The following is an 11,963-nucleotide window of genomic DNA, read 5'->3' as shown; positions in this document are numbered from 1 at the left end:
GATTAATAAAAAAAACAAACTTTTGTTCAGAAGAAATTGGGAACTTAATGAGGGCCAATTTAGTCCCAAAAAAGATAGCCGTCTACAGTTAATCTGGAAACAGCCATGAGAAGAATCGAACGCAACATTAACACGGAGACGGAATATGTGGGGCCCACTTTGACCACTATCTTTCCAAATCTCCATATAAATTCAACAAATCATTAATCAAAATTCATCAAAAAAAAAAGAATCAACAGACAACCAAGAATTCGAACGTTACAGAGATCTGAAAATCCAAAATGTGTACCGTTGCGATCTCAAACTCGCCGGTGTTTTCACCATCATCAAGAGTTTCTTCTTCGATTTTCTGCAAATCGTCTCCTGAATCCTTGACTTTGACCCACGCGCCGTCGTCTTCCTCCATCTCACCGTCTTCGTCTTTCAAGTTCCGTCTTCAGAAACCACCACCGTCGGCTAGCGGTCTGATCAGGGCTTCTAACGAGGATTCACCCATTTCTTGTTCTTCTACTTCTCCGACGCTTTTGAAAAGGAAGAGACCCACTAGGCTTGATATTCCGATGTCGTCTTCAGGATTTTCTTCCGACCGGGCAACGCCGTGCGGAGCGGCGGTGGCGGAGGACCGGTGGAAGGAGGTGGAGGTTGAGGAAGATGGGTATTCGGTTTATTGTAAAAGAGGGAGGAGAGAAGCCATGGAAGATCGATTTAAAGCTGTGGTCAACTTCAATGGACAGAATAAACAGGTAATTTTCTTGTGAAATTTTAGGGTTTTTCTCGCTTTCTTGGGTTGAATTAATTAATCGGAACTGGTTTTAATATCTTCTTCCGATTCAATTTTCAGGCATTCTTTGGTGTTTTCGACGGCCATGGCGGATCAAAAGCAGCTGAATTTGCAGCAGAAAATCTCGAAATCAGGATTCAAGATGAAGTAGAAAAGAGAGGTGAAATCGAAATAGTTGAAGCAATCAAACAAGGTTATCTAAACACAGATTCAGAGTTTTTAAAGCAAGAACAACGCGGCGGAGCTTGTTGTGTCACCGCCATCATCAGAGCCGGAAATCTGGTGGTATCAAACGCCGGCGACTGCCGTGCCGTCGTCAGCAACGGTGGAGCCGCCCAAGCCCTCACTTCAGATCATCGTCCTTCCAGACAAGACGAGAAGCTTAGAATCGAATCCCTGGTAAGAATTCCACCACAATTTTCACATTTTTAACAAGATTTAATCACCCATTTATCGAATTGGATTACTGAATCTTTCTGGGTGTAATTTGCAGGGTGGTTATGTGGATTCTAGTCGTGGTGTTTGCCGAGTTCTTGGATCACTAGCAGTTTCAAGAGGAATTGGGGATCGTAGCCTGAAACAATGGATCACATCCGAACCCGAAACAAAAATGTTCAAAATCGTGCCCGAATTCGAGTTCTTGATCATGGCTTCCGATGGATTATGGGATAAAGTCAGCAATCAAGAAGCAGTTGACATAGCTAGACCCTTTTGTGCATCCGCGGAAGCAGTTTCAGCTTGCAAAAAGCTGGTGGAACTCTCTGCTTCTCGAGGATCCGTGGATGATGCGAGTGTGATGATCATTCAATTGGATCGCTTTTGTTGATGATGATGATGAAATATGCTCCGAAAGATCATCAAGAAACCATTTTTATCCAACTTTTGATGATCGTATTATTGTTCTTCGGATATTTAGTTCATAGTTTGACGAGATTCTTTGTAACAATCGAACTACTTAACTTTATTCATTCATTCGTTCATTCTTTACTACAACATAATCAATTATTAACGGGTTTTCAGATTCGAAAAAGATTCATTGGACGTTACGCGATAACACAAACTTGTTTATTCTTGTTACGAGTCCGTGTCAAATGCCACCAAATCAAAATTGAAACCATCTTGACCGGTCCAAGGACTTTGAAGGTCTATTCACGTGTCGAGATCCATTTATTGTCTGTAAGAGTGCGTTTGATACACGTATGATAGTATCAGTCACGTTTTTAGTGAAACATTTAGACTGAAATATGACGGGACCATCACCAAAATAGGTGAAACTAAAATCAGAAAAACATAACGAGATTAGTAAATTCAAAAAGAGGAGTAAACACAAGAAGCCAACATATAAGCCGTTGATACATGAGTCACGATATGCCGACTACATCAATTATTGAGATATTTTGGAGTAGAATTAGTCGTTGACTTTCAATTTTTGATCCTTGAAAGGATGTAGTATCCGATGATACTTAAATTGCACGCCCGAGCTTTTTTGGGTTTGACCCAGGTCTTTTAAGTCCGTTTTCTGTAAATAAAAATAATCCAAGCCTTTTGAAGTCTGACCTTTTAGCTGTGATTTTCAGGGTTTTGCCAGGAGTTTTCAAAAGATAGTGGGAGTGATCGGGCTTTATGACATGGTATGGACATGTGTCGGGCTTTTCGGGCCTAGCTTTTAGGGTTAAAATCTCAAACTTATAACTCAAGTTTATTGTTCGATGTTTGTTTGTTTTTAATGGATTAATGTTTGGATTTATTTTTTGTAGACGATGTATGGTTTGGATACAATCATGAACCTTCTTGACACAACGTGAATAAATTACACAATACAGATACAACGTGAATTGATCCCATTTTCATTCACATATTGACCATTAATTCAATATAAATGATGTGCTCGTGCTAACATAGATACCTCTATCATCGAGCATAATACCTAAACATCGACGAGGTATCAAGAATTTGTAAGCGTTGAAGTTTGAGCCGGACCCGTTAAACATATTTAGGAGAAATTGCATTTTGAGAGTGATTTAAAAATTAAACATACATGCAGCATCATTAAGCATAGAAAAATAGATCTCCCCTTAATGAGTAGAACATAAAGTCACGTACAGTAGAACCCAACTTACCAGAAAATCATAAAATCGATATGGTAAATTTAATTAACTAATGACACAACGTCAACAAATTGCATGATACAACATGAAATACAATATCTGATTGCATGCTAAAACTTAATACGAGCGTTATGATGCTTTATGCCAACTTAAAAACACAACCTATGCCTACGGAATCCAAGATTTTTATATACACACACAGACATCTTCTTTTGTTAACCATCTGATCAACATGTGCTAATCGGAGTATTTTTATCTTTTTCATATATTGATATCACATTCCTTAATTATCTCATCCAACTTACCATTTAAAATAAATTACCATACAAATTGCGATGGACTTTCTGGTTTTGGTTAAGATTTTTGGTAATAAAAAAAGGAACAACCAAAGAAACGACATTATAGAATATTATAAACTTTAAATAAAATTAGTTATTTACTTATGAATTTTAAACATAAATCATTATTTTATGTATAAACTTTAAGCAAAAATCATTATTTAATGTGTGAATTTTATGGGTTCACTTATGAACTTTGTTTAAACTACGGTAATTATTCCACTCCCTTTTTGGTTACCTTGAGAAAAGAAATTATACGCAGAGAATGGGGAGATAAGGTCGAATTTAAGGGATAAACTGATGACGATTACTTTTCCAAAATAAATCACAATTTATTACAATATTGCCCTTCATTTGATGTCATTTAATTTCTTTCCTTTTTTCCATCAATTTATAACATTCATACAATTTATAGAGAGAGATTGTTTCAAATGCAACTTATCACATTTGTACAACCAATGCAACCCAATAAATTGAAATATTTATGGAAATGATGAGAGTTCATTTATTGTGATTTAAATATTTATGGAAGATGAATAAGGTTCATTAATTATTATCAATATTTTATATTAGAAAACAATCAAAACTTCTATGTAATTACATATTCATCAAATTAAATAGACGGTTGAGATTGAATTGTATTGGTTGTACAAATGTAACGGGTTGTATGATAACTCACGTCTCTCTCTCTCTCTCTCTCTCTATATATATATATATATATTGTATAATACATAGGGTTGGGTTCACGTGAGACCAAAGGTTTTTCGTGAGACCCGTAAGACCAATTTGTGTTCATTGATCAAATTTATGAATTAATGATCTAATGGTTGCAAAGTTGCAAGGTGGCAATTTCGTAATTAGTGAGAAGTCTCATGGCGTTTATAAATGTTCAGATCTGACGATTGTAAATCTAATCCAAGGGTTGAGAATTGGTCTTAGGGGTCTCATGAAAAACCATTGGTCTCACATGATCCCAAGTCTATATACATATGTATGTATATAGGGTTGGGTTCACGTGAGACCAACATGTTTTCGTGAGACCACTTTTTCACACTTGAAGCTTTACAGCAAAACGTTGTGAAGGTAAAAAAAAAGTCGAACCTTCACAGCAAAAACACTGTGAATGTTACTTTCACAACGTTTTGTTGCGAAGTTTCAAGTGTAAAAAAGTAGTCTTACGGGTCTCATAAAAACAGGCTGGTCTCATATGAACTCAATCATATATATAAAGATATAGATATATGTATAGATAAAGAAGGAAAAAGCAGAAGAAGATATAGATGTGATGGAGGAGACCCAAAATCCAGAGGATATGTTAAAGGCAACAACTACAACTACAACTACAACTACAACCACATGAGAGTTGAATAAAATCTTGCCATCGGATTCCTTCAATCTCATCTCAACCCCTGCCTCATACTTTTATTATTTATCATATCATATCATTTCATATTATATTATATCCCATCTTTTTATTCTTTATTTGTTTCATGTGTCGGAATATTTAAATTTTGATAAATTAATTCTAGGAATATAAACAGAGATGGATCTATAAACATTTTGCAGCGTCTCTTAAGCACTGTAAATAAATTACACTACGCTGAAGAAGTTTTGCAGTTAGAACCGTATGGATGCGTCCTTGAACGTAAGAATCCTCATATTAGTATTTATTTCATTGAAAATGAAGTTTGAAAACAACTATTCAAGAAATCATTTTGTTCGTAAGTTGAACATTAGTAGTGTCTATTACCAAAATACCCGATGGTCGAATTCAATTAATAGATTTTCTTTTATATAAACTAATGTGTCTGTTTTTAAGTATATGATATTTATATACGACAAATGCAACAAATAAACTTACACACCTTCCTCACCTATGGTGAGGTTTGATTCTTTGGACTTCTTCTAGGAGGCCAAAGGCTATGATACCGCTAGGCCAAATGCCCTTTGGCTGATAAAAACTTAACTTTCTGTGGGAAAAGTAGGAACTATGCGTAACTGTTGATTACACATTTTCAGCGTAATACTATTCATATGTATGATATGGACATTTGTATAATAGAGATAAAATCTAACGAGAACATAATCACAATAAAATAATATGAGAGCGTCAAATCACATATGATTTTGCACCGAAATAACATGCGATTATGGAACATGGTCAAAGTAAGAGTGTACGGTTGATTTGCCCTGCAACTTAGGGCGCGACCAAGGTCGTCATATATGATTTTACACGTGAGGTTAATGTAAAATCACATGTGATTCATCTGTTCTCATGTTCTTTTATTTGGTCACCATTGTCGTTTGACCCTGATTATACTTATAAGGGTTTAATCGTTTCAAAACTCCAAAATTTGTGTGTTTCATGAGAACTTCTATATTAAGGTTTTGTTTCACATTATCTTTTTTCATTTAAGTATATATTTAATGTATTGATTAACATATATTTGTTTCACAATCTGTTTGTTTCATATGTATTCGGTTCACAATATGAAATTCTTTTACACATATTTTTTTTCCACAATCACGTCGAAAAGGTTCACATTGAATATATGTCAATCACTACATCAAATTCTAGTCATAAACAGAAAAAATCATATAAAATAACACATAATGCACTAATTCTCAAAGATCTCATGATATGTATGACTACTTTATCAATAACATTCAAATCAACAATATTATGATAGATAATGCTTAGAAAAAATCTCACGCTTTATTATTACGACAAATATAAAACAATGTCATAATTATATATCAAAAAAATGGTACACAAATAATAATTCCATAAATCATACGTTGTTGGATAAAAGTTGTATATTATGTGCCTTTTAAACAATTTTGGTCAAAAAAGGGAATAAATTAAAAATGGTGGAGTGGAATATTAAACTAAAATCAAAGTAAAAAGAAGAAAAGGGATATAGAGAGAGATTGTAAAACCCATCGTTTTTTGTATAATCAATGCAATCCAATAAATTGAAATATTTATGAAAATTGTGAGAGTTTATTTATTATGATTTAAATATTTATGGAAGATGAATACGATTCATTAATTATGATCAATACTTTATATTAGGAAACAATCAAAATTTATATAAAATTACATATTCATTAAATTAAATAGACGGTTAAGATTGAGTTGTATTGGTTGTACAAATGTAAAGGGTTGTTCTTTATATATATATATATATATATATATATATATATATATATTTAGAGATTTTCTTTTTCTTTTCTTTTTTTAATTTCAAAAGAGAGTTCAAATCATCTTAGAGCGACCGTCTGCTTTACAGATAGCTCGGAGTCACTGCATTTGAACTTTTATGGTCATAAGAGTATTTTTATTCATCCTTGAATTAAAAAGAAAAAAAAAAGAGTTGAACATAACTGTCAGGAAAACTTTTTTTAAATGTTTAAATTTTCTAAAATAACATAAATGTTAGAGATACTCTTAGGGACCGTTTGCCTAAACGCTCCGGTAAGCGCTTAACATTAAAATTCAACTATATCGCTTACTTACCGAGTAAGATTTTAGTCTACCAAAACAACAATGTATGTAACAATTTTTTCAGAAAAAATTAACTGTGGTAAGAGTCGTCGCCATCATTTACCGGGTAAGACTCTCGGTCCTTGCTATATTGATTCGGTAAGGGAATATGACTTAGTAAGCACTTACCCAAATAAGCATTTGATAAACGACCCCTTAATTTTGAAAGTTAAGAGATTTTTCTATAATTATTGTTCTCCAAGTTATGATAACCTCAAAAAAACAGGATGAATAGCGAAAGAATCACATGAAGACTCACAAAATCGACAAACAAACAACGATCCCACGTCTTATGTTTTGTGTTTGTGGACTCCCCCACACTCCTTATTTTTGTGCCCAAATCTTTTTGGACAACTTTGTTTTTCATGTCTATTTCTTAAATAACATTTAATTAATGAAAATGTCTTTGTTTTTAATTAAAATATCTTTTATCGGTTGTTACAAACTACTAAATTCGTATATATTCGGATTTTTGGTTATTTTTATATATTTTAGGGGCGGGTTTGTGAAGGGTTTGACGGGATCTCATACAACCATTTAACTGATTTTCGTAATTATAACTTTTATGATAGAAAAGGTACACACAGTAAATCGGTATGCAAAAAGTCGTCTGATACAGTTACGACAAGCAATCAAAATTAAATATTCAATTGTAAACGTATTGGAGCATTTTCGAAAGTCTAGTATCGAGAGGATGTTCGATGAAGTGGAAAATCCAACATAGGCAAACAAATTCAATGAAATTGCACTACGACGTAATCTCATTTAAAAAAAATGCATAAAGTGTTCAAGTGACGTGATAGAGTCTTCTGTAGGATTTAAGTTCGAGGTGGGCTGATTGCACCCCCATATATTGCTAAATGCACACTATCTATAAAATTTATTTTTCACATACATCAACATCAAAACATATTTTTACATTTTTAATGTATGAATTGACTTGATTCTGACATTAAAGGGTGTGCAATTAGCATTACCATTTAAGTTCATATGACCAAAGAATAAAAACGTTCCATTCTTTTAGACATCGTAACAAGTTTTTTATGATTTTTGTTAAAATAAAATATCGTATAAACTATTTCATAAGACACTTTTGATAATTGTCTTGTAAACTCGTCTTTTTATATGACATATCTACAAATAATGTTATATAAGATGACTAATAAGACATTTTATTTAAAAAGAATCCTAAAAACTTGTTATAATACCCAAAACCGACTTAGAAAATTATGGAACACTCTTAGATATGGCTATTTATTTTTTGGTTCTATAAACTTAGGTTTTATAAAACATTATATTAGGACACGTAAATACTTTAGGGGTCAATAGATTATGAAGACCTCTTTATCGTCGTAATCAATGGACTATCGAGTCCTCTTTTATGATCACCTACTTACGATAGAAAGTGAGAACAAATATAAAAGACGAAGTTGCAACAATTTTTTTATTAAATATTAGATATAAACTGACTTTAAAATTTGTAGTATACACGTTTTATTCATTGTAAGTATGAGAAAAAAAATGAGTTTACCTTAGTACTTATGAAAAGAATCATACAATACATATATATATATATATATATCGGTATAGTTCACATTGAATGTTTTGTGAACTTGTGCAAGTGATGCTTTATAGTCGAGTTTATGACGTTAAGGAATGCAAAGAGGGATACCCGTGATTCTTCGTGTTCTACGGTTTGGTTATTATAACGGATTCAAGCTTCAATGTTGGAGGACATGACTGTTTTTGAAATTTAAAGACTTTTTATGACTGGTTTATATCTTTTTTTATGGTATCATTATGAAGTGTTAATCCATATGTATATATGAAATGTTGTTTGAGTAAATTTTGTTTTATGAAATACTTATATACACATAAAGTATTGGGTTATTATTATTTGAACCCAACCCAACCGGATGAACTCGATATCTTTTTATTTATAGAATTTAATATGATTGTTAAATTTCTATTAATATATACATTAGACAATTACACTATCACGTACACTCTTCATATACACATATTTTCAATCTATTTACATTTCTATATAACTCATTTGTATATACATTCAGTAACTGTGAACATGTATATGTAAATTGAGAAAATTAATTGGATATAATATATGTAAGAAGTATGGATAAGTTGTACCAAATGGTCAATGATGAAAAAAAAATATTAATGTACCAAAGCATCAACTCGACCAACCCATACGGTTTGGGTTGGGTAAGACTTTAGTTTGGGTTAGATTAGATTAAGATTTTTCAAACCACAAATATTAAATTGAATTGTTCAAATATCTTCAAACCGCAAACATTAGGTTGGATTAGTTTATTTAACTCAATTGCATGTATGAAACATATTTTTGGATAAATTTTGTTTTGTATGATTTTCTTTATTATTCACATATGAATATCCACTACAACCCTCTCATATTCATTAAATAAATATTATATTTAATTTAACTCAATTGCATGAATTTATATAATCTCTATTACTTAATAGTGTTTTTGAGTGAACGATTCAGAATTTTAAATGAATCAAGTCTAATTCATAGAATCTATTTAATTCAGTGATTAATTGAATTATATTTAATCAATTAAATTATATCGATTATAAAAGTTCAATATCTAATAAATAATCATATTAAATTAATTTTATATAAAAATATTGAATACGAAACTGATTATACACCCGTATTCATCGATGCATAAAGTTTTGAACACAATTAATAAAAATATTTTTTTATAATATAATTATTATAATACAAAATATAAAAAATAAAATATTTTGTATCTTTTTTAAAGAATTTAAAATCCATATCAAAGATTCAACTTGAGAGTGGAAACATGTTCACATGTAACTTTCTAAGCCTCCAAAGTGCATGTGGATTGGTTGCCATCAAGTTGTGATCCTCAAACACAAAATCAACAACTTGGCCTTTGGAATTTAATATTCATTTTAATTGTTTAAATATATTAAATAAATAATTTTATTATTCGTTAAATTATCAAGAGTATATTATTAAAACCCCATTGTTTCAATATTATACTTCTAAATTACCAGGGTTTAAAATGGAAATATATGATCGGTTAAAACGCATCAGGATTGAAAGTGAGACGATATAAATTTGATGTCGGAAATTTAACACATGTGTTGGTTTTTAAATCGGTTATGCACGTTGCATTGTCTACCGTCCAATCGAGTTAGTTATGTGTGGCCCCTTTTCGACCTTTTCTCTCCCGACAACCACCCGCATCACAAAACTCCAATTTCTTCCAAACATAAAACTTACCCGATTCATATAAATACGACAAGATATATTAACCGTTTTCAATTAGTGATACATGTACATCTAAAAATCAGTATTTTTGTTTGAACAGCAGATGAATAGTAGATCACACGTAAAAACGACAAAACTAGTTGTTAAAAATTATAACTGCAATTTTATATGAGATATTTTAAGGGAATATAATTATTTTATAGCCGATTTTTTGAAAAAGCAAATGACGAAAATGTCCTTTGTGAGAAAGAAACAAAGAAGGTATGAAGGAAGATCTTGAATTGGATACCTACAATTTGCAGCTGACATATTTTGGATGGTGATGTGGACTTGAGAATGAGCCATTCCCCCATTAATTCCATTATTACAACTTCCCTTTCGGTTACCGCGTTAAATTTCACAACACCCCCCAAATAAATATATCCTATAATTATTTATAGACTTATAATTATATGAGATCAAAGGTTTTTCGTGAGTTATGTAAGACCAATTTTAAACTCTTTGATTAAATCTATAATATGATAATTTGAACATTTATAACGTCACGAGACTTCTCAATAATCACAAAATTGTCACCGTGCAACTTTAGACCATTAGCTTATAAAGTTGATCAATAAACATAAATTGGTCTCATGTGAACCCAACCCATTATTTATATATTCAAGATATCTCTCTCTCTCTCTCTCTCTCTCTCTCTCTATCTATATATATATATATATATATATATATAAAAGGTTGGGTTCACGTGAGACTAAGGTTTTTCGTGAAATTCGTAAGACCAATTTATATTCATTGATCAACTTTATAAACTAATGATCTAATGGTCTAAAGTTGCAATGTGACAATTTTGTGATTATTAAGAAGTCTCGTGATGTTTTATAAATGTTCAGATTGTAGATCTAATTCAAGGGTTGAGAATTGGTCTTACGGGTCTCACATGATCCTAAGTATATATATATATATATATATATATGTGTGTGTGTGTGTGTGTGTGTGTATGTATGTATGTATGTATGTGTATAATTTTTTTTTACAAAATCAACTATTAATACTATTTATAGAAAATCAGTTAATAAAAATATTTATAAAAATAATAAAAGTTTATTCAATTTTGAATTAACCATTTTTATTTTTGCCTATGGAGGATGATTGTACACGTCTACCGACTTGAATACACACAACCTTATTGGCATTTACGGTTACCCACCTTTATCCTTCTGTTGAATTGACGTGGAGTTATACCAGACCGCCATGTCAGCAAAGGTGGGACCACCTGCCAGATTGCTTTTTAGCTTTAACCTCATCGCTGTCGCCTTCTCCATGTGTTCTGGCGTTTCAACTATAAACTTCTTCTTTTATTTTTTCATCATTAATTCACCAAATTAAAAGAAAATTATCCCAAAAAGTAGAAAATAAATGTATAAAGGTCAACTATTTTTACCCAAAAATAAAAATAATGAAGTAAAAAAAATGTAATTTTAAATAAGAATGTTAAAAATAGCAAATTATATTAAATATACACCAAAATTTGTTTTAATTTTTTATTTCATATAACCAAGAATTTTTTAATCGATGAAATGAATTTCAAGATTTACTATTTTGGTGGAAGTCACCACAAGTACATAGAACCATGCCTTTCTGTTGGAGCAAATTGAATATGGTAATCTAAAGCCTTGCTTCTTCTGGTCGACTCGTATTAGCTTGTGCTTCAAATGAATCGATATATTTGACATCCACATACAGGTTGGCAAAAGGATGGGAAGACTGTGCAAGTACAAGACAGTTCCTAAGTTTGATCATAGGCCCTCCTACTAGCCTCAACCGTTGACTGAACCAAAAATTTTCCCTTCACATTTGTGATTGGAGGCGAGTTTCTTATGGGGCCAATAGAGATTGGCCCTTATTACAA

The 11,963-nt window shown here is 31.7% G+C and overlaps 1 protein-coding gene across 1 annotated transcript; it reads left to right on the top strand.

The window, feature by feature from the left end:
- The first annotated feature begins 249 nt into the window (after positions 1-249).
- LOC112512696 (probable protein phosphatase 2C 25) lies at positions 250-1,805 on the top strand. Its single transcript, XM_025118796.1, has 3 exons — positions 250-743; positions 842-1,180; positions 1,275-1,805. The coding sequence occupies exons 1-3, from the start codon at positions 282-284 to the stop codon at positions 1,605-1,607; spliced, it is 1,134 nt and encodes a 377-aa protein (XP_024974564.1). The 5' UTR covers positions 250-281; the 3' UTR covers positions 1,608-1,805.
- The last annotated feature ends 10,158 nt before the right edge of the window (positions 1,806-11,963 follow it).

Source organism: Cynara cardunculus (genome assembly GCF_001531365.2).
Source record: "Cynara cardunculus var. scolymus isolate 2C chromosome LG 5, CcrdV1, whole genome shotgun sequence".
Taxonomy (NCBI): Eukaryota; Viridiplantae; Streptophyta; class Magnoliopsida; order Asterales; family Asteraceae; genus Cynara; species Cynara cardunculus.
The sequence above is the reverse complement of the archived record's forward strand: the minus strand, read 5'-3'. Positions and strand labels throughout refer to the sequence as shown.

Excerpts from the sequence above, each read along its gene's own strand:
- LOC112512696 (XM_025118796.1), top strand. The coding sequence starts at position 282 with ATGTGTACCGTTGCGATCTCAAACTCGCCGGTGTTTTCACCATCATCA. Across the intron at positions 744-841 it reads TCAATGGACAGAATAAACAG|GCATTCTTTGGTGTTTTCGA; the intron begins GTAATTTTCTTG and ends TTCAATTTTCAG. Across the intron at positions 1,181-1,274 it reads AGCTTAGAATCGAATCCCTG|GGTGGTTATGTGGATTCTAG; the intron begins GTAAGAATTCCA and ends TGTAATTTGCAG.